The sequence below is a fragment of the Odontesthes bonariensis genome, chromosome 3 (assembly GCF_027942865.1).
Source record: "Odontesthes bonariensis isolate fOdoBon6 chromosome 3, fOdoBon6.hap1, whole genome shotgun sequence".
Classification (NCBI taxonomy): domain Eukaryota; kingdom Metazoa; phylum Chordata; class Actinopteri; order Atheriniformes; family Atherinopsidae; genus Odontesthes; species Odontesthes bonariensis.
The window spans coordinates 42,780,158-42,803,134 of record NC_134508.1 but is presented as its reverse complement, the minus strand read 5'-3'; the positions used below and the strand labels follow the sequence as shown (position 1 = coordinate 42,803,134).

At 43.1% G+C, this 22,977-nt stretch overlaps 1 protein-coding gene across 1 annotated transcript in view; it reads left to right on the top strand.

The window, feature by feature from the left end:
* fbln2 (fibulin 2) overlaps window positions 1-22,977 on the top strand; it is a gene marked incomplete at its 5' end in the record, with an annotated part of 114,344 nt that overhangs the window by 70,807 nt on the left and 20,560 nt on the right. The window contains 2 exons of the mRNA XM_075460751.1: window positions 10,728-10,853; window positions 13,611-13,712. Coding sequence (XP_075316866.1) covers window positions 10,728-10,853; window positions 13,611-13,712 — 228 coding nt within the window. The remainder of the gene's footprint in view (window positions 1-10,727; window positions 10,854-13,610; window positions 13,713-22,977) is intronic.

The following is a 22,977-nucleotide window of genomic DNA, read 5'->3' as shown; positions in this document are numbered from 1 at the left end:
CGGCCAACTTGTGTTTCCCTCTTATCCGAACATTCCTCACGAGGACACGATCTCCTGCTTCAAGAGTGGACTCAACAACTCTTTTGTCAAAACGTTGTTTGTTACGCTCCGCTGTCTTTGAGGCATTCTCTATGGTGACTCGGTAGCTTTCCTCTAGGCGACCCTTTAAGTCATGCACATACTGGGAGTGTGACTTGGGCTGACTGCTTGCAGGTAGACCAAACGCCAAATCAACTGGCAGCCGCGGTTGTCTGCCAAACATTAGTTCGTAGGGACTGAATCCTGTCACATCACTCCGTGTGCAATTATATGCATGCACTAGAGGCTTGACGAACTCTCTCCAATGAGACTTGTCCTTGTTTTCCAGAGTGCCCAACATCTGGAGGAGGGTCCGATTGAACCTCTCTACTGGATTTCCCCTGGGGTGGTAAGGAGTAGTCCTGACCTTCTGAATGCCAGCGATGGCGCACAGTTCTTTTATGGTGCGAGATTCAAAATCTGGACCTTGGTCACTCAGAAATTTCTCCGGAAATCCATAGTGCACCAGAAAGTTCTCCCATAAGCACTTAGCCACAGTCTGCGCCTTCTGGTTTCGAGTTGGAATCGCGACTGCGTACTTAGTGAAATGATTTGTCAGCACCAGTGTTGGGTAAGTTACTTTAAAAATGTAATCCGTTACAGTTACAAGTTACCTTGTTTAAAATGTAATTGTAGTGTAACTTTTTGGATTACTTAAAAAAAGTAATGTAACTAATTACTTTTGGATTACTTTTGGATTACTTTTACCTATTTATGGTATAGGATAATCTGTATATTATCTGCATGATTCCATCTGTATTTATCACATTTATTTATACCATGATATTTTTCTTTTCATTGTACTGCCATAACTACATTATACATTCTCTGCACATACATGCATTTCCCTAGGTAATTGATCTATTCTGCACATATCTATTAACCATCTTTCCTTACACTAGCTGTAAATAACTGCATTTTATCTCTAAATACTGCATGCTATACAATCTGCACGCGTTACACTTGATAAGATGCCAAACTGCATTTCATTAATACATGTGCAATGACAATGAAGTGCTCTACTTTAGTAATAAATAAGCAAAGTAAGATTTTTACATCACATTTTATTTTTCTTTGCACACCCTTGCTTGTGTGTGTGCGCCAGTACTTCCGGTGAAAACTTCCAGGTGATTTGACAGCTAGCGCGTTAGGTTAGGCCAGTGGCCGTAAACAAAGGTTAACTTATAGCCGAGAAGAAAGATGATAATATAACGTAGCTAAAAAGACTAGCTTTCTTCAGTAGCCTTGATGCTTAATGCTTACCGATTTAGCAAGCCTAGCAGCCTAGTTGCTAATGCTAGCCGCAGTAACGTTACCAACCATACCCAACGTCAAGGAGTTGGCTGAGCAGGGGCAAGATTATGGGGCTGGCAGAGTTAACTTCATAATGGGTGAGTGCAGGTTTCATTCACTTGTTTTCATTCTTTCACAGGATTGATTCACTTCATTGGTTTATCCGATTGCTGGCCGCCGAGCCATTATGTGTCTGGGTTTGTGTAGGTTACTGATCATGGTTGTTAGCAGTCGATAGTCAGGTTGTGTGATGTGTGTGTGAGTGTGTATTTTTTCTATGGGTACATGCCAATGACTGTATGAGCGGTCTGTGCTCGTTTTTTTAATTTTTATTTAATTAGATTGGAGATACTAATTAATACTGAGGGGGGGCTGGTCCCGGGGAAAATTGCCAGGGCCGATTTTTTTTTTCCCCCAGTCCGACCCTGCCGCTCTGTACTTCTGTCACTGCAACCTCGCACAAATTGTAATCCTGTTAAGTAACCCCCATTCTCACTGAATGTAACTGTAATCTGAGTACATCGTTTTTGCTTGTACTGTAACGGATTACAGTTACTTTTATTTTGTATTCTTTTACCGTAACGCCGTTACATGTAATCCGTTACTCCCCAACCCTGGTCAGCACTAATATATCTTTTGTGTTGCTCCGATCAGGCTCCACCGATAGAAAATCCATGCAGACCAGCTCCAAGGGTCTGCTAGTCTTGATGTTACACAAGGGAGCTGCTCTCTCTGTTGGAGTCTTCCGGCGCACACAACGCTCACACATCTTGATCCTCTGCTCTACATATGAGGACATTCTAGGCCAATAGAATCGTGACCTCATGAGGTCGAGAGTTCGTTCTATGCCTAGGTGACCCAGGTCATAATGTAGATTTCTCAATGCTGTGGCTCTAAGTCCAATTGGTAGCACAAGCTGGTGTGTGACTCGTCCATGTTCTTGTCGTGCTCTGTATAACACTTCATCTCTTAACTCTAGGCGCTTCCACTCTCGGAGCCACAAAACAAGATCTGGAAGCTCTTGTCTTAGGGAAGGAGAGGGCATGTCCCCAGACTCCTTGTGCTCAATGACCACTCTAAGATCCGGGTCATCTCTTTGCTTTGCTCTCATCTCCTCTTCAGTCCAGTGACCGATAACAGGAAGTCCATGATCATCTTCCTGCTGGAAACCACTGGGCAGAACATCAGCATGGATGGCGAGAGACTCGACAAGTGTGACTGATGGATTTGGACATGTGGGGCTTTTATGAGACCACTCAACATCATGCTTCTCACAGATGGCCCTCACTGCATCTGGAAGAACAACATCTGGAGTCTCCTGATCCTTCAGGTAATGCAAAGTGAATTGCTTAATCCTTTCACACTCTTTCCTTGACACAGCATCATTCTGGAGCTCCCCATGTGGTCGACGAGAAAGTCCGTCTGCGTCTTGATTCTGAGTTCCTGCTCTATACTGGAGCTTGAAGTTGTATGTCGATAGAGCTGACAACCACCTGTAACTTGTGGCATCCAACTTCGCAGACGTTAAGATGTAAGTTAAGGGGTTGCTGTCTGTGACTACAGTGAATTCAGTGCCATACAAATAGTCACTAAACTTAGCAGTGACAGCCCACTTTAAAGCGAGAAACTCCAATTTGTGAGCAGGGTATTTCGCCTCACTCTTTGTCAATCCTCTGCTTGCAAAGGCGATAGCCCTCATCTGTCCGTCCAGCCCTGTTGTGCTTGCGTCAGTGTGAAGGACATACGGAAGCTTGGGGTTTGCGAACCCTAAGATAGATGCTGTGGTGAGCTTGTCAATAATCTCCTCAAAAGCTCCTTGACATTCTGGAGTCCACCTTTCCCCAAAGGATTCCTTTGGATGAAAGTAGAGGGAAGGTTTTTCTCTTCCTTGATTGTGTTTCCTGAGGGGTGGGTACCCTGCTGTGAGGTAATTTAGAGGTTTGGTGATCTTTGAATAGTCCCTCACAAACCGTCTGTAGTACCCAGAAAAGCCAAGGAAAGTGCGTAGTTCTTTGAGATTCTTGGGTACTGGCCAGGTCTTTAAGGCTTCAATCTTTTTTGGATCTGTCTCAACCCCATGCTGGGAGACGATGTGACCAAGACATTTGACAGAGGTTTGGAAAAACTTACATTTTTCTGATGACAGTTTTAATCCAAACTCTTTCGGCCGGTTGAGGACTTGCATTAACCTTGACTCATGTTGCTCCAAGGTGTCAGAGAAGATTATGAGATCATCGATGAAGACCAGCGCCTCCCTGCGGTGGAGATCTCCCATACATCTCTCCATCAACCATTGGAACGTACTTGGTGCATTTGTAACCCCTTGTGGCATCCTGTTAAACTCCCAGAAGCCAAGTGGGCACACGAACGCAGTCTTCTGTTTGTCAGCCTCTTCCATTTCAACCTGGTAATAGCCTGATTTTAAATCAAGGACTGAGAACCATTTAGAACCGGTCAAGAGGGAGAACACTTCCTCCAAGTTTGGTAGAGCGTATGCATCTTTTATGGTCTGTAAATTGAGTCTCCTGAAGTCAATGCACAACCACACAGAACCATCTTTCTTTCGCACGACGACTATGGGAGATGAAAAGGGGGACTCTGACTCACGTATGACACCAGAATCTAGGAGCTCTTGGAGGTGTTTCGTTACCGCATCTACATCATGTGGATGGATGGGTCTGGCTCGGTGTTTGAAAGGAGTGTTGTCACTCAACTTGATATGGTGTTTCACTTTACTGGTGTGACCAAAATCCATGTCATGCTGGGAAAATACCTCAGGTGTGTTGTTGAGCAGTCTTGTGATTCGCTCTTTCCACCCCTCTGGTAAAGGGGAATCCCCAAAGTCAAATTCCATTCTTTTGATTTCAGGAGTGGTCGTATCAGCAGAAGGTTCCTTCCCCATCACTTGTTGAACAGCGTGAATCTCAGCCAACACTGTCCTTGGAGGAATTGTGATGTCGTGTTGAGTTTCATTCCTCAGCAGGATTGACATTGAGCAGGAGCGCTTGGCAGGTAAGGTGCACAGGGAGCTTGCAACCAGCAATCCGCCAGGAAGGGACGACACAGATGCAGGTTCTACAACAGCCCACTTTTCCTGGTGAGCACCCCCCATGTGCACCTGCCCTTCCACAACAATTGTACTGCCTGCTGGCACCACTTCAGGAGCGTTGCTACATGCCTTTATCAACCCAAGATTTCCAGTACTTGTCTGTCTTTGTCGTACTTCAAGGATTTTCAAAACCACACTCTAGCCAGGAAGAGATGACTGAGGGCGACAATCATGTCCTTCAACATAGTTGGAATAGAGAGCATCTAGTGAATTGGTGCCAATGAGGATTTGGAGCATACTGTTCAAATCAGGGACAACCAACACTAACGTAGGGACCTCAGTCTCTTCACCCAAGAACTCCTCTGGGAACATCAGGTTGAATTCTACATAACCAAGATAAGGCACAGCCTCTCCATTGGCTCCTTCTATTTGCAGCTCTACATCCAAAAGATCATCAATGGGTTTCAGGGAATGATGGGACAGGTGTGTCTAGAAAAATGACAGTGGGATAGTAGTCACCTGAGATCCTGTATCTAGCAGGCAATTAACTTTGTTACCTTCAATAGAGATTTGAGCAGTACATTTTGTACCAACCAGCTTCGGTGGCAGTATGGTGGAAACGGTGTTCGCATTACCACACTTGCTGGCCACCCTCTTTGTTTTTCTAGGGCATTCTGTCAGTCTTTTAGTCCCAGTTTGCCCTGCAACAGGGGCTTCTAGCAGTGTAACTGCTGGACGCCAGTGCTGTCATTCTGCTGATCCCATTACCGTTGTTTCTCTCTAAGCAGCTGTCTCTTTCCCTCAACCAGAAGGGGATTTGGTTCACTCCTACAGTTGACGGCAAGGTGAGCGTCTTCGCCACAGCGGAAACAATACCATGGACGCGGCCTAATATTTGCCGTTGGCTCTGAACCAGACTGTCCGCTTGCTCTCTTGTTGGGAGACTGGTGTTGAGCTTTCATGGAGAAATCTTTTGAGAAAGCAGACGATGGTATCTGATGACTCTGAGCGTGATGTGGAGTCACCTGTGCTTGAAGAAGGGCAAGCTGATGTTTCAATGTTTTAATCTCTTTTGCCTCTAGGTGGTCGCTTTTAACTTCATGAGTTGCTTTCCTCATATCAGTTACTTGTGCTTGAATGTCAGCAATCTGTCTTTTCAATGTGTCGATTTCAGTTGTATCAGGATAGCAGGCTTTAGTTTTACGCGGAGTTGTGGTCTGCAGCACAGCAACCTGAGCTTGTATCTCGTTAAGCTGTTTTTTCAAGACTTCAGTAACCTCTGTCTCAGGTGTAGCACAACTGCTTGCAGCTATCTGTTGAGCTGTAGCTCTCAGCTTTGGGGCAGCAGGGCTTGACTTGTGTAGTCCAAGGTGTTTTTTCATACGATTATGTTTACTTGTCTGTTTATCTTCCTCTGTTCTGATGAGTAACACCAGTTCAGCAAAGGAGGGCAGTACATTTGTTTTTTCGCTCAAGTTGGAGATCAGGGATCAATCCATCATTCCAGCAGCCTCGACAGAACTGCTTCAAGAGATAGCGGTTTCTTTCACTCTCTGCGATACCACCTCGTCTGACCACAGCACTCAGGGCAACTTGCAAGCGGTTAAGATAGTCAGAAGGCTTTTCCTCGTTGTTCTGCAGCATCCCCATAAACTTGGCCAATAGCTCATCTCCATCTTCAACGGAGCCATGAACCGAATCTAGTAGCTGAAGATACACTGATGGTAAAGCCTGAGGGCTAACATGCCTGATAACATCAGTAGCTGGAGGCAATAAGCTGTCTAAGATCTTGCGTGTTCTGTGCAGGTCAGACATGGCGGGATCTGTCAAGAATAAGTCAACATTTGCTCTCCAGGTATCATAATCAAGTTCGTTGTTTGGGCGAGGAATCTTCCCAGAGAAAGATCTGAGGCGAAATGAAGAGTGCATGGGAGACATTGCTTCATTAGTTCGCATGACATGCTCAACAACGACCCGTTGTACGGCAGGAGGATTTACATCACTCATGGTAAGTACTGAATCCGTTGTCGAAGTAGTGCCATCATTACCACTGGCTCTGTTTGGCAAGGACCCTTGGTGCCGAGTATTCAAGTTAGCAGCTATGCTAGGTGATGGTGCCGTTGTCAACACAGCAGGCTGCAATTGACCATTCACACTGGTTGGCAAGGATGTTACTTGTGGACTCCTAATAGTGGTCTCAAGCCTTTTTAAAGACGGTGTTGATACTGCTCGGGCGTCACCACTCAATTCACTCTGGCTACGTCTGGGTGAAGGAGATGGTGGGAACACAGCTGGTAAGTTCCTGACTATCTCAGGTGAGACAGAGCCAAGCAGAAGAGAAGGCTGCTGCATGACCTGTGATGGCGCTTTAACATCCTTGACCTCACGACCAGTTGCATCATGACTGCTTAATTGAGAGTCTTCGACTGGTGCAGTGTCAGCAGGGAGGTTCACACCTTTCCCTGTGTTTATCTTCATCAGTTCTTCCTGGAGCACATTTTGAAATGACCTCCCACTTTTATTAGCAATGGCTTGTAGTTCTTGAAGATACCCCTTGGTGGCGCTGCTGCCAGCAGTGCTAGTGTAAACACTATCCAAGGAGCGCACCTTGAAGGTGATGTTTGCATCAGTTGAGCTCTGATATTCTATTGGCAACATGGGACTTAATGTTTGCATTGCAGAGCTATTTGAAAATTCCACAATGGAGCAGAGATGATACTCTGATTTTGGATCATCAATAACTAGTACTCTGTTAATAGAGCCATAGCATTCTAGGTGCCTCTCAAGCTCCTCATCTACTTCAGTTTGCGTTAACCCATTAACAATAACTGAGTTACGAACATTTATCCCTTCATCTTTCACCATCTCCATTGTACAATATTGTTGCTTACCTTTTTACTCCTGTCACTCAATAATACTCCACCTTCTCCTGGCTGGCTCGCCAAATTACTGTAACCTGCCTCAGCTCTAAAGGTTGGGTGATACAGATATGGTTTCATCAAGGTTAATATTCGTGCAGACCAGTAAATCAGAAGTCTAGTTTCGCTATAGGAGAAGGGGGTATTAGCAATTTTCATTGAGTGTAAGAGTAAAGAATTGACACAACTGACAGGTAAGTAGTTACGTGGTATTTTGTATTGGTTTTAGGAAACAAAATGAAAGAAAATAAATAAATGAATGAATAAAGAATACAAAATTAAATGAGTGTCAATAAACACCTGAGATTTCAAACAATTCACAAATGAATTCACTGACAAAGCCACAGTTCTGTTTTTCTAATTTGGATGGCTTGCCACAACCACTGAGCTCTCATCCACCTTACAGAATAGGAAGAGTCTCAGCAGAAGAATTTTCCATGCAGATCTTGAACCCAGGAAATCATACAGCAAAAAGACCCGGCCAGAGGCTCAATCATTACACACACAATCTCCAGCACAATGCAGGTCAAACGGCTCTCATCAGTCCAGGTTACAGCTCTCTCTCGTCCTCTTTGCAGCATACGCTGTCCTCTAATAATCCCACAGCAAAAAAAGGAAGGTCTCGCTCTCCACACCGGTGAAAACAATGACAAAACCGACTAAATAACTCTCTTTTGCTCAAAAAAAGAAGTGCATGTCCCGCGAAATGGTAGCATGCAGCTGCCTTAACATCGGTCTGATTGAGAGAGAGAAAAAAAACACGACGACACATACACTTTGACGGCGCCTGATTCGCTACATTACATCATGTGAACTCCTCATGTCACCTGGATCTTGTACACTTTGAGAAAGGTGCATTTACCACACACACTTATACTATTTTTCCAGATCTAAATAACCATATGTGTATTTATTGATTTTACTATTTATTGACATATTTAAGATTTTAATCCTAAATCATATTTATTTATTTCACCAATAAACTGATGATGGTAACCTGGGTTACACCATCAATCCTAAAATGATAAATCAGATGGGCTGTATACAGTGTAGTTGTCTTTGCATTTTTTGATATGCTCCATCCATCCATCCATTATCTTCCGCTTCTCCGGGGGTCGGGTCGCTGGGGCAGCAGCCTAAGCAGAGAAGCCCAGACGTCCCCTTCCCCGGCCACTTCCTCCAGCTCTTCTGGGGGGACCCCGAGGCGTTCCCAGGCCAGCCGAGAAACATAGTCTCTCCAACGTGTCCTGGGCCTCCTCCCAGTGGGACGGGCCCGGAACACCTCACTAGGGTTAGAATGCATCTGGTTAGGCGGTAGGAACATAGATTGACCGGTAAATCGAGAGCTTGGCCTTTTGGCTCAGCTCCTTCTTCACCACGACGGGCCGGTGCAGAGCCTGCATCACTGCAGACGCCGCACCGATCCGTCTGTCAATCTCCTGCTCCATTCGTCCCTCACTCGTGAACAAGACCCCGAGATACTTGAACTCCTCCACTTGGGTAAGGATCTCATTCCCGACCCGGAGAGGGCATTCCACCCTTTTCCGGCCGAGGACCATGGTCTCAGATTTGGAGGCGCTGATTCTCATCCCAGCCGCTTCATACTCGGCTGCGAACCGCTCCAGTGAGAGCTGAAGGTCACGGCCTGACGACGCCAACAGAACCGCATCGTCCGCAAAAAGCAGAGACCCGATTCTGAGGTCGCCAAACCGGACCCCTCAACGCCCTGGCTGCGCCTAGAAATTCTGTCCATAAAAATTATGAACAGAATCGGTGACAAAGGGCAGCCCTGACGGAGTCCAACCCTCACAGGAAACATGTCCGACTTACTGCCGGCAATACGGACCAAACTCTGACACCGGTCATACAGAGACCGAACAGCCCATATCAAGGAGTCCGGCACTCCATACTCCCGGAGCACCCCCCACAAGAGTCCCCGAGGGACACGGTCGAACGCCTTCTCCAAGTCCACAAAACACATGTAGACCGGTTGGGCGAACTCCCATGCACCCTCCAGGATCCTGCTGAGGGTGTAGAGCTGGTCCACTGTTCCACGGCCAGGACGAAAACCACACTGCACCTCCTGAATCCCAGATTCGACTATCCGGTGGATCCTCCTCTCCAGTACCCCCGAATAGACCTTACCAGGGAGGCTGAGGAGTGTGATCCCCCTATAGTTGGAACACACCCTCCGGTCCCCCTTTTTAAAGAGGGGGACCACCACCCCGATCTGCTAGTCCAGAGGCACTGCCCCCGATGTCCACGCGATGCTGCAGGCGTGTTAACCAAGACACCCCCACAACATCCAGAGCCTTGAGGAACTCAGGACGGATCTCATCCACCCCCGGGGCCTTGCCACCGAGGAGTTTTTTAACCACCTCGGCAACCTCAGCCCCAGAAATGGGAGGCCCCACGTCCGAGCTCCCCAACTCTGCTTCCTCATCGGAAGGCGTGTTGGTAGGATTGAGGAGGCCCTCGAAGTATTCCCCCCACCGACTCACGACGTCCCTAGTTGAGGTCAGCAGAGCCCCGCCCTCACCATACACGGTGTTGATGGTGCACCGCTTTCCCCCCCTGAGTCGCCCGATGGTGGACCAGAACCTCTTCGAGGCCGACCGGAAGTCGTTCTCCATGGCCTCCCCGAACTCCTCCCAAGCCCGAGTTTTTGCCTCAGCAACCGCCGAGGCCGCGTTCGCGTTTTTGATATGCTATTTTCTTTTTTTGATTTTGTGCTCTGGAACTGCACAGTGGTGTGGTTGTTATCACCGTTGCCTCACAGCAGAAGATTCCTGGTTGGAATTTGCATGTTGCATGTTTTCCACCCTATACGTAGGTGGGTCTCCGGATGCTTCAGCTTCATCCCACCACCCAAAAACATGTATGTGAGGTTACTTGGTGACTCTACATTGACCCTGGGAATGAGTGTGAGCGTGGCTGGTTGTTTGTCTCTATGTGGCCTCACGCCTAATGACAGCTGGGATAGGCTCCAACCCCCCACCTACACCCCCACGCCTGACTGTGTGAACTTCAATTACATGAAATTAGATGACTGCAGAGCAAGGAAGATGTAGTATTCTGTTATGCTTAAGATTGAATACCAGAAAACCAAATGGATTCCATCACCATTATAATGGCACTGGTGCAAGAAGCATTTCAAATTAGTCACAACCTCAAATGGAAGAGAATTTGCTGACCTTGCTGCTCTGTAATCAAGTGTAGTGAAAAACACACCCAGCACTGGTCAAATTATGCCTTGGAATACAGCTGTTTTTCAATTTTTATACAAATGAATATGAACTATATTGCGGTAATGTCCTGTTTGTACTTGATCGCCACAGTCAGTTGAAATGCTTCACGATCCTCTTTTCTCTGTTTTTGTTGTCAAGCAGTGAGTCCCGACGAGGAAAACGGTGTCAGAGAAAACAGTCCGGGTGGAGGCCCAACACAAACCCCTGCCACCACCACTACATCCAGTGTAACTACCACAATCACTGTCTACCTGGATCCCTGTGCAGGTAAAGACAACACTGTAGTGCATTTATCATCCCTGTGAACAACCTCCATTTGACACCTCCAGCATACTCGCATGAAAACATACATATCGGACATTTAGACAGGCCCTTGAATGCATTTCACGTATTACTTTTAACAACGGGAAAGATTTGATCCTTTCAGTCCTGATTATGGGCATTCTGAATATATTGTTTATACAGTATGGTGTGAAACATGAAGGTATTAAAAGAAAAGTGAGGCTGCAGTGATGAGTTTTTATCCACAAACTTCTTACACGATACAGAAAAATGCTTCCTTCAAAACAGTACCGGTTCCCCTTAATGCTCTTGTGAAGTTTTCCAAGGTGCATGACTGTATTGCTGTTTTACAATCTTGGACAACTTTCCACGGGTCTGTGGATTTGTGCTGTCCCGCTGTGTCCTCACGTAATCCCGCTCTGACAACATGATGGCTGCCTGGAGGTCAGACCATCTGTTGCATCTAGTTACGCATCCAAATCCTCTTTCTTCAAAATTAGATTTTTTTTTTTAAAGCATTCATGTCTGGACATGGAACTTCTTCACATGAGTGAAAAATGTCTTCATTCCATTAGTTCAGATAAATAAAAGTTTTTTAGATTTAACTCACATGTTAGCAACACTACTCTGTGTATGGTACGGTGCCTTGAAAAAGCTTAGCCCCGTGGCATTTTTTGTATTTTCTTGCATTCCACCCTTACAATTGAATGGATATGTATTTGGACATATGCATACTGTATATGGATGGCCCAGGTGTGCCCTCCTCTGCTTTTACCTCTCCTGTAGGTCATTTTGCAGCACAGTTGGTAATTTTTTTTTTTTTTAAATTTAAATTCCAAGAAATCAAAAGAACTGAAAAATTCTCTTTGCTTTAAAACCCTAATATAAAGTAAGATTAGATGCTTCCAATTGCACCAATTAGCTCATTTTCGTCCACCTGTGTGCCAGTGTGTCATATGATTTTAAGTCTTGCAGTATAAAAGTTGCAGTAAAGCAGAAATAAATCTACATTCTGAGTTTGTCACATTAAAGAAAATAAGTTATCAACCACCTAATTAAACATGTCTGAGGGAAATAATCACAGAGAAACTAATATCATAAGAAAATGAATAGTGTTCACTGCTCACAGATGCTGGAGGCGTGTCCACTGAACACCATTATCAACAGATCTCAGATGAGCTCAAATGAACCACTTTAGGCAAACACAGCAAAGTTTGTTTTAAGCAAACCAAAATGCTTTCACTTCTCATTATTCTTTATCAGTTTAAGTCTAAACAGGGGTAAATCTGGGATCCAAGGAGGATTCGTTTTCATGATAAGGGCAGAACATTCAGCTAGATGGTGTAGTCGGATAGTTGGGGGCTAAGCAGGCCTGTTAATAACATTGCAGTGTTGGAGGAGATGTGGTTTTTGCTCGTCTTAAATACAGCTCAGCTGGGACTGGAGCTGCTCTGATTTCAGCCCTGGATTAAAATTGTGAACTGAAATCAATGAAAAACAGTTTTACAGTCCAACTCTACAATTCAATTCAACATAGTTCTCAGAGTTTTAACATGCTTTAGGATAATTAATTTCTAACAGATATAACATGTTTGCATAGACAATTCGGTCAATATTTTAAACAGACGTTAAAAGAGATTTCTGTGACGTGTTTTGGTCAAATTGACACGACAACAGCAGCATAACAGCAGCTTCTTTCTTTTCCATTAATATACATCTCTATACAGGCAGAACAATTTAGGGCATGAGGTGACCACCAAACTTCACATTGGCCCATTTGACACATTTTCAGATATATGGAAACATTGAAAGAGACTAATGACTTCAGACACCCAAATATAAGCTCTGAAGTAGTTCCCTTTATTTGATAACACTATTTTTAGATATGTTTCTTCTTGTAGCAACACTCTTATCTCTATGTCCTTCCCTTGGCAAATGTTTTCTGTTTCAGACTTATGTGTAATTGGTTGTGAGGGCATTTGGGTTTCAGCAAGCATCTCATTTCAGGCATTGAAGTGAAAAAGCAGTGGATGTTGTCTCCATATGTAGAAGCCCACTAAGGCAGCTGCATCTGCTCAGCACATTAACAAGGAAAAAAAAAATTGCCTTCACTGAAACCAAGCCTGCAGGTTTGGCCGGCGAGATGTGTCCTTGTGCTGCCTGATCCCGACAGCAAAGGGCTCACTCATGAAGAGAAGAAGGACAGTTGCTGCGCTGCATGCGATCTCACTGATAAAAGCTTCAATCATAGCGGAAGTCCTGTGTCGCAGCAGTGTCATGAGCTGAATCCTAATAGGTCTGAAGGAAATCACGCCTCAAATATTAGCTTCCAGCTAAAGCTCCTTCAAAGTTTCTCAGATTGTTAATAACAAGAATGTCCTAATTGAGCAGCACTCACCTCAGGAGAGCTTTCTCTGGAAATATGTTGGTGAAAGATTGTGGACAAACACTTCCTGGTCCATTTTCTCTTTGTCATAGACCTATTGGCTTCTAAATGGGGAGATTTGATTCTGTTGTGGGATTGATATGGCTCAAAGGTAACTTCCAGCAGGGAGTGATGATCAGTGCAAAAGAGTGAAGGTGAGGTCTACGGATTCTTTGAAGGGGCAACACAACATGGCAAGACAATAGAGAAAATGCAGCAGGAAAATGATTTCAAATAATGAGAGTGAATGGCTGTGCTGGAGGTGTAGCTGTGTGAAATCTGGAGATGGCTGTGATCGTGCTGCTTGTCTCTTTCAGAAAATGGTGCCTGCAGTCAGCAGTGTGCAGCTGTGGCAGGCCAAGCTCGCTGCTCTTGCTTCCCAGGGTTCTCACTGATGACAGACGGGCACACGTGTGAAGGTAAGGGCCACCACTCCTTATCACGTTATCACTGGCAGTAATTGGAGCTGTTCATGAAGCTTATGTATATCCTAAAGGTCCCTCCATCAAGACAGGTTTTGGTAACCCAAAAGGTAACCCGACACCATCAATAAATGAGTCACTGCTGCATAAGTGAGCAAAAAAAAGCAGAGACAGACATGATAACAGGAAAAACAGCAATTGTAGGAGAACCGTTATCCAGAGTTTGGGACACTTTTTTAATTGAATTCAGTCTGCTGTGAGCAGGGAAAAATGCTGGCCTCGTAATCATATAAAATATACTGTCTGAATGGCTTCCCACTGCCTAGTGGTGGAACATGAGTCACCAACAGCCAACTATTCTGTAGCAGCATTAGATGCCATAATAAACACAACATGTGACATTTGTGCACATAGCCATCTTCCCTTCAAAAGATCCAGTGTGGCAGCAGGAGCATCTTCAACAAAATGTCAGACGTCACAACAACAGCTTATTACACTGTTAATGACTAGAAATAAGAAACAGTTAAGCAATGTTGTTTACATTATGTCCTCATTATAAACAGTGCTGGTGCACTGGTCATCTCAAGAACCAAACAATACATTGAGATGAAAAAGTTAGGGAATAACATCACCTGGATGATCAGATGGACCCATACACTGGGCCCAGGTGTGCCCTCCTCTGCTCTTACCTCTCCTGTAGGTCATCTTGCAGCCCAGTTGGTGAATTTCGTTTTCCTTCAAAACCAATTGCCGCTTTACTCAACTGCCTCTGATAGATTTACAGCCTGTCTGAAGGCCTTTCCTCATAATCCCATGCTCCTCAGGAGAATATGTAGCTGCTGAAGTAGCTATAAATCCTCTATGCCCAGTCTCTACCGGGATCACCTGGGTATGTGCGGAAAGAATGACTCAAAAGTACGAACGTGTGGTTGGTGATACACAAATACTGATTCACGATTCGCAAACAGAATTTTCAGTTTTACAAATGGCTTTTTGTTTTGTCACTCTTGCCTGCATTCAAAACTTCAGAGCCCTGCTGTAATAATATTAGCGACATACTGTGTGAATAATTTCCAACTGATATCAACATTTAGTTGACAAGGACTGCATGAGTGAGGCAGAGTTAGACATATAGAGTTATATAATGTGCTATATTTGTACTACATAACTGGATGAGAATCGATAAGGAACCGAATTGATAAGCGATTTCGATAATGGGACTGGAATTGCTAAATTCTTTACAATTCCCATCTCTAGTGGCGATGAAGATGAAGCTGATTCTGCGAATGAGGGAGTTTACTTTGCCCCAGATTTTCCCTGGGAAGTCCATTGGCGTAGAGTGAGAGTGCATATGCTAATCTATCTGTCAGTTTCAGTTTCCCTAGTAAAACTATTCAGTTGCAAAGGTTTGTAAAAATGTTGTTATATGGCTTGATGAAAAGCTAGCTTTTATTTGATATGTTGACAATGTGTTTAAAGGCTTCAAAATAAATTGTGTTTTTTTTTTCATTTAAAAGTTTTTTTGTTTTTTTTTTGTCTCCAAGTTAGATTATTGCGATGGTTTGTATATACATGCATCTTCATGCTTTCTTAAATATTCAACATTTTATGCCGCATCATGCTTTGTAACAAATGATGACCCCTGGGTTCGATGACCCTAACCCACTCTCATCCCTAACCTTCTCCATTAAGATCTTTCTCTAAACCAGAGAAGAAGAATGTATTTTGCTATTCATTGCAAAGCCATTGTTAGGCAAACTGCCTACTACTATTTCCAGTTTCCTATCTTATTGTACTAGCCAGTATAACAAAAGAGAGTTCCTACCTCCAGAGTTCTTTAAGTTCTAAGATACACTCAGAGCTTGATAAAACTGATTCTCCTTCTATGGTCTTTATGCATGGAATGAGTTTCAAAATATCACCATATTGCAGACACTTCACTTATACGCCCCACCTCTGGTGAAATTTTCATGTGTATCAGCCCAGAACTGTCGAAGTAATCCTGCGAACAACCAATCAAACAAACTGAGCCAGCCACGCAACCTCACTGATGAGTTCATTCTAACTTGTGTCGATTTCTTTTTTTTTGTTGTTGTTAAAGGTGGAAAAGTGATGTAACATGACAGGTGAATTGTCCAGACATACACATGTCGCTGTTTACTGTGGGAAAGGCCACTCCCTGTAGGAGAATGTCCTTTCATGCCATGACTTTTTTTTAATATAAGGAATGGCCCTTCAGGAATAAATCTGTAGCACAAGTTAGTAAAATAAACCATGAATTTGCAAAAGGGTGAAAACTTGGCAGCCACTGCATAGTGGGAAAGAAAAAAATAAGATGATGCTGTCCACTGTTGATAGTCCACCTCTGGAATTCAACTCAACATGCAAACGCCTGCCTGCACCAAGGGTTCTGTAGACTGTATAAAATGGAATTACAGAGGTAGGCAGATGGAGAGAGAGTGCTAACAAAAATGGGGGAAAAAAATAATGTTAGCTCTAATGTTGAAGGCTGCACTGAAACAACATGTGGCTGCGACCCAGGGAATGTATACGCTGGAAGTGTAGTCCTTGATGAGTTTATGTAATCCTGCCGTTCATAAACTCATGGGATGATACCTCCGGATGCAAAGACAAAACATAGGAGTTAGTGTTTCCCAACCTATCAATTCATTCAGTGCACAGAGAGAACACTGTCTTTTCTTAAGTGTTCCCACATGTGAACTTGTGGGTGGCAACATGTGGTTTAGACTAAACTGAAACAAATCAAATAGCAAGTTTCAGGGGGTTGTTTGAGGATATACTGAAGATTTAAGTTGACTGTGAACCAAGCTGTGGAGAATGATGTGGACAAATCACACACAAGCTGTGAAATCACTGTTAAAGCACGACCACCTGCAGTGTTTGTGGCCATCTGTAATCTGTTTAGCACATGGATAGCACCTCTATCAGTTTGGTTTGTCCCATAACAAGGTTGTGTGATGTTGGATTTGTAGGTTTGCAGAGTAAATAAAGCTGCACCTCTTACTCTGTGATGTATTCACCTGCGCATGAATGTGGGGGAATTTTAGCATCTTAATGTGCAGACGTTCCCATGGAGATCTGTGTGAAGCAAGGAGGGGGTGTGGGAAGAAAGCTGAATAGTAAATGTGCAGGTCAGACACTTAATCAGTAGTTTCTCTGAAGATTCCCCATTCAAACACACACACACACGCACGCACACACACATCACCAATGCATGCAGTTGCCAGCTTCATCCATTCATGACCTGGGACTAAAGATTAAGATATTAAGATTTATTTTGCATTCCTCAAGATCCTCCTGTAAAATACTAACTAGGGTGCGAAGATCTCTGCGGTCGCATTGCTAACATATTCTACATGTTCTACGTGGCTGGGATTGTTGGAAAGAAATATGATTCTACTCCCCCAACCTTTAGGGAATAAATCAATTTTTCAGAAACTTGGATCCACCCTGACAAACAGATTGTGATCCAACCCAGGCTCAGGGTCATTCTCCCTCTCTTGCTAAAGTCTTGGAGAGAAATCCCAAAACTTATTTTACCACAGTAGAACGTTTTTTTTGGTCCTCAGTTATTATCACAGTGCTAAACAGGTCAACTTTGAGAATCACTGGTCAAAAAGGTCAACTCACTCACTGTTGATGAAGCTGACCTTATCATTTCATAGTCTTCCTCTGAGACTCAGTGGCAGTTGTCATGATGTGTCTTAAATTTAAATTCTGTTAATACTCCATCGCTCTTCTCATTTTTATGAACAAATTGCTATTCTATTCATCTTTTATGTGTGTTTATGTGATGGTGTATCTGTATATATTGACATTTAAGATTAGCCTCTGCTATCCAAAGCACTTTGAGTTGCATTTTTGTTTGAAGAGTCTAAAGTTGAAATTGAACATTCTGTAGAATTTCTGCCATTGGGTAAAAAGGGAATTCTAAACTTCTGTCCCTGCTCAATGATGATTAGTGCTGCATGTGAATCTTGTCCTCCTGACTCCTGAATGGTGACCTTTATGATGACCTTGCACAATATTGAAGCCAACACAATTATTGCAATTATCTTTTACATTTGCGTGTAAAACGTAATCATATCTACGTCTCAGTTCAGGATGCTGGAAGTCAGTCAGAGTTGGAGGAGCTGAGGGAAAGTCTCTGGAGTGACGTCATATTGATTACTGCACAGAATTCATGAATATCCCCACTGTTTTTTTCAGAATATATTTTATTGTTTCTTGTGTCACATATGGTGTGCAAAAGAAGAGAGGATTTAAACATCATAAACACACAGAGTTGATGTTTTCTGGTTAGTTTGTGTAACGCTGAAATGGGCTTAAGCAGTGCTATGAAAGAAGGCCTCACTCAAAACCCCAAACGAGAATAATGAGAAGACTTCCATTTTACCAAAACATGTCTTACTATCAGATCTGTGACAGCAACAAGAAATAACTGACCCAATGATACCCTCCGTAACAAGGGAGATAAAAGCCATTAAGCAGCTGTTCACCTGGTACACACACAAAGCACCTGATCTTCACAGAATAGTGGGGTTGGTAAAATCTAAGTTTACTGATTTATTTTTTTTTTTTTTTTGTGCACAAAAGCCTTTGAAAGCCTTTGGAAGGCAAAGTAATACCTCCGGGCTACCATTAGCAAATTCTCACAAACAACCAAGCATGCTATAGGTTCTGAAAACAAAAACTGAACTATAGCTGCAAATATCACAAATAGTACCTAATACAATTTTAAAGATATGGTTGTTTTTCTGAAAGCACCAAACAGAAGGATCTTGAAATAACTTAAAGTAACTTAAAATTATAACTGAGAAGAATAAGTCCCTAGGAGCAGCTCGTAATGGTGGACCTGCCCGCAGGCCAACTCAATGAGCCTGAGCCTTCCCACCATGGGTTGTAACATAATGAAACTGTGCTCTGCCCAAATACCTCCCCATAGGTTGTCTGTTGTTTTTTCACATTAGGCCTTGAATACCTAACCATGAAGAGGTAGGGATGGCTCAGTCAGGTTTTCTTTCACAAATTTTCATAAGATATAATAACTCAAATGTGCTTTAGCAAAGACTGGAGCAGGATGATAAAAAGTTAAAGGCTTCATATGAGTCGTATTTTCCTTCTTTTTTGTGGGGATTGTACTTTAAGGGACCCAATTGTAAGATCATATTTAAACATATGAGCAAACAACACATATGAACATATCAATTAAAAGACTTATCAAACATAATTAAGGTGTTTAAACAAAGACTTATGCCTTGTGTACACCAAGAGCGACCTACGCTACCTGAGCACCAGAAATCATTATTTCTCTATGGAGGGTGAGCGAACTGAGCGACCAGAGCGGATTCCAGCGATTAAACTCAAGCTAATATTATGGTAATGAGCTTATGACGCAGTTCGGCGAAAACCAATGACAATCCACAGATTGTAGGGGTCCGACAATCCGCGGGGTTCGCGGAAACAGACGTGTAAACTTTGGTTCCTAGTTCCTACGTATTTATTTGATTAATTTTAATGTAGAACATGCACGTGTATGTTGTTTAATGTTACTGATGTGAATTTGCTATAGATCTAAAAAATCTGAGTACAGCCTGGCATGCTTGCTGAAAATGATATAGCATGTGTATGTACGATGAGTAAAGAACAGCGTTTGGTTAATGCTGATGGTGTTTTTTACGTGTTAAGTGCCTCCACCAGGTGGTAGTAATACTTCATATTAGACTCTTGCTTTTCCGAGACAAACTATCCGGTCTTGACACTATGCTCGTCTTCCGAAGTGAAGAGCCAGTTGTTAAAGTCTTTTGTTTGAAGCAAGATGGTGTTCCTCTCAAAAGAGCGGGGGTGCTTCACAGCCGCGGGGCGGGGCCTTTAAAAATTGAACATTCTAAATGTGACGTCACGAGCGAACAAAGCTACCAAAGCTAATTCTCAAGCGAAGCTTCTCCGGCTACCTCCGCTACCAGGCAGCGTAGGTCGCCCTTGGTGTACACGCAGCATAAGAATATAAGGCTAGATGGTGGCAGGAAAGAAAGCTGGTTAAAAATAACACCTTTGCAATCCTTAAGCACAGTAGAACTCCAAAAGTGGTTTATCACTTGTATGTGGTGCTAATAAACTCAACCTGCCATCGGTCACTATCACTCTAAGTAAAAAGCTGGCACACCCACTGTGATGATAGTACACCGGGAACCACACCATTGCTCCAGGATCAATGTAATAGGCTCCTTTCTTCCTTTGCTTTTCATTTTGAATGATGCAGTGGAAATAATGTTGGCCACTGGACAACTTTGATGAAAGGACAACAGCGATTTTCTGTGCCACTGGCAAAACACAAACATTGGAAAAAGTTCTGTCCATCGCTGGGCTTGAATCGGAGCCCAGCCCGGGGGACTCGGTGAACTCCATACGCAGTGTGATTTGTCCCTGGAAATATCCTCCCTTCCATGGAGATAACAGATGTCTCTCAGTTGGGAAACAAACCAAAGCATTTCCAAGCTACCAAAACAATTTTTTTTTTTTTTACTACTTCACAGCCTATACAGCACGTGTCCTGTGGACAATTTCAAAAGAACAAGTTTTTAACTTCACTGATAAGATGAGTGTGTTTGCTGCAGCCCCACAGAGGCTTCAGATGGTTCTATGTTCTCTGTAGTAAAGCACACAGGAGGAGAGTAGCTGAATTTGAGGTGTTCTACAGGTGCATACTGAAAGCCTCCCTGTGGGAAGGTGTTCTAAGGCACACTTCATTCAGATTTGCAGGAGAACAGGTTTTCAAAGTTGTGAAAGACGCTTCAGTAATGAACTGCAAACAGACACAGAGGAAGAACAATGAATACTGTGTAGAAGAAATTATTGTCAGATTCCCATTAGAATGTGCCTCATTTTGAGGTGATCTTCAAATCTGGATGGATGCCACACAATGATCCCTGTCCACCACTATCAGCACATTCAGCAAATCAGCTGTGCACTATGATGCATGATGAGAGGATTTAGCAGTTAGATAAAGACAGAGCGGTGGGCTCATGTCTCAGCATGAGCCCACCGGTGTCGTAAATCAACAGCACCAGTTTACCCACTGTGCTGCTGTTTGACTGATAAAGATTTCACACAAACATGCCTAATGAGCAAAATATCTCACAGCACCTGCCAAGGCTTGATATCTTAAATCTGCCAAACAGCAAACAATCTGTGAGGGTCGTGTAGTTATCAGCGGGACAAAAAACAAATCTACATTATCCAGCTCAAATAAAGTTGCCTTTGTTAGCTTCTCTCATTCGCTTTGTACTCATACACTGTATATTAATAGTGTATTAACCCATTTAGGCCTAAAACGCCTGGAAAAGAATGCCTGTAAAACCTATGGGCGATTTCAGAAAGACCCCCTAAAACCTGAAGTTTTTCTGGAAATTCAGCAATTGTGTCAACGCCTACTAAATGATTGATTTCTCAGCCTTTGTAGCAGATAGAAACAAAATTCAAAAAGTATTTGAGAGCTCACACCTGTGGCTTTCTTTGGAAATTGAGTTCATTTACATACCTTCACGAAAATAGAAAATGTAAAAAGTAAAGTGCAGGAACAGCACTATTTTCAATAAAAAAACAGTAATAAAATAAAAAGTAAAGTGCAGGAACAGCACTGTTTTCAATTAGAAAACAATAATAAAATAAAAAGTAAAGTGCAGGAACAGCACTATTTTCAATAAAAAAACAGTAATAAAATAAAAAGTAAAGTGCAGGAACAGCACTATTTTCAATTAGAAAACAGTAATAAAATAAAATAAACTTGTCAGCGATATCAAGAACAGCATGTAATGACTGTAACAGTCTGCCTCACATGTAACGGCGATAGTGCTTGCCGAAGCACTCAATATGCAGTGGTACGTTGCATTGTTTACAGCCATACACAGTTGGACCTCCTACTTTTTCATTGTTACGGTGGTAAATGTCAGTCTTCCACTCACATTCAAACCCTTCAAAATCATCCTCGTCGTTATCGTCAGCTTCAAACATATGTGCTCGCCATAAATCTCGATCAATTGGGTCAGCACGTTCATCAGCATCATCAAAATCGCTACCGTCTGAAATGTCTTCCCACTGAAAGTCCTCCATGCTTGTTCAATGTAACTTAACTTCAAAACAATGACACGAGGAACATGACGACACTCTCACGTGTCTATTATAATGCATTTAATTGGCGCAGAGGTCAATAATTGGTGCAAAACAACCCTTATACAGGAAAAAAGACGTGTACGCTTTCCCGGCCTTAATGGTAGAATAACGCAACAGCGCTCCCGGCTTTAAAGGTAGAAATGCGGCAATGCTCTCCCGGCCTCAATGGGTTAATAATACAGCTGCATTTCCAATAGAACTGCTCTCATTCACATATTTTACTGTTTCTGTCGTCAGACGCTGAGAAGAGTCTGAAGCTGTTCCTGTGTTTATTTTTCTGTTTTCTTTTGTGTGTGTGTGCATGTGTGCTATACAAATAAAGTTGAGTTGACTTAATAAAATCCCCAATTTAGGTTCACAGCTACATCTGAAAATCAGCATCAGCACCTACACATTTTAAAAGCATCTGTGCATTGACTTTGGCTATATTTAGTTGTATGATTATCTACCAGAGAGAAAGTTAGAAGAAGTAAGAATGTCTCCAACGTCTTCTTTGCAGCCTACTAATTCACCACAAGGACAACAGCTTACAGGCACTGCTGCCTTTGATTGAGTAGAGCAAAAGCAGAGAGATGTTCCCGTACCAGCAGAAAAAAACTCACTCGTCCTTGGCAGTACTTTGGATGTTTGTCTGATAAGTCGCTCGATTTTAACCTTGTCTGCTTTGAAAAAAGCCCCAAAATTAAGTTGAATCTGTTACATCTGGCATGAGAAAATGGATGTGTGGTGTAAGACCCTGTGAAACTCAAGAGTCCAGCACAACAGGTGGTGACATCTGTCTTTATTTGTCTATTATCTAAAGCTGGGCAGATAGCAGAGCGGAGGGTAGATTTGTCAGTTTCTTTCTGAAAAAAGCTGGAACAACGAGCTGGACAAGAAATCGATGAGAGATGTGAGACTGAAATAAGACATGAAAGCTGCAGGCCAGAAAGGATCAAATCAGTGACATAAAAGACAATCAAATTCTCAAGAACAGTTGGCTTAACTACAGATTCAAGTGATTCAAGTCATTAACCAACACTTTCACATTAGAAATAATCATTAGCATGACCGTTTATATGAAAAATAT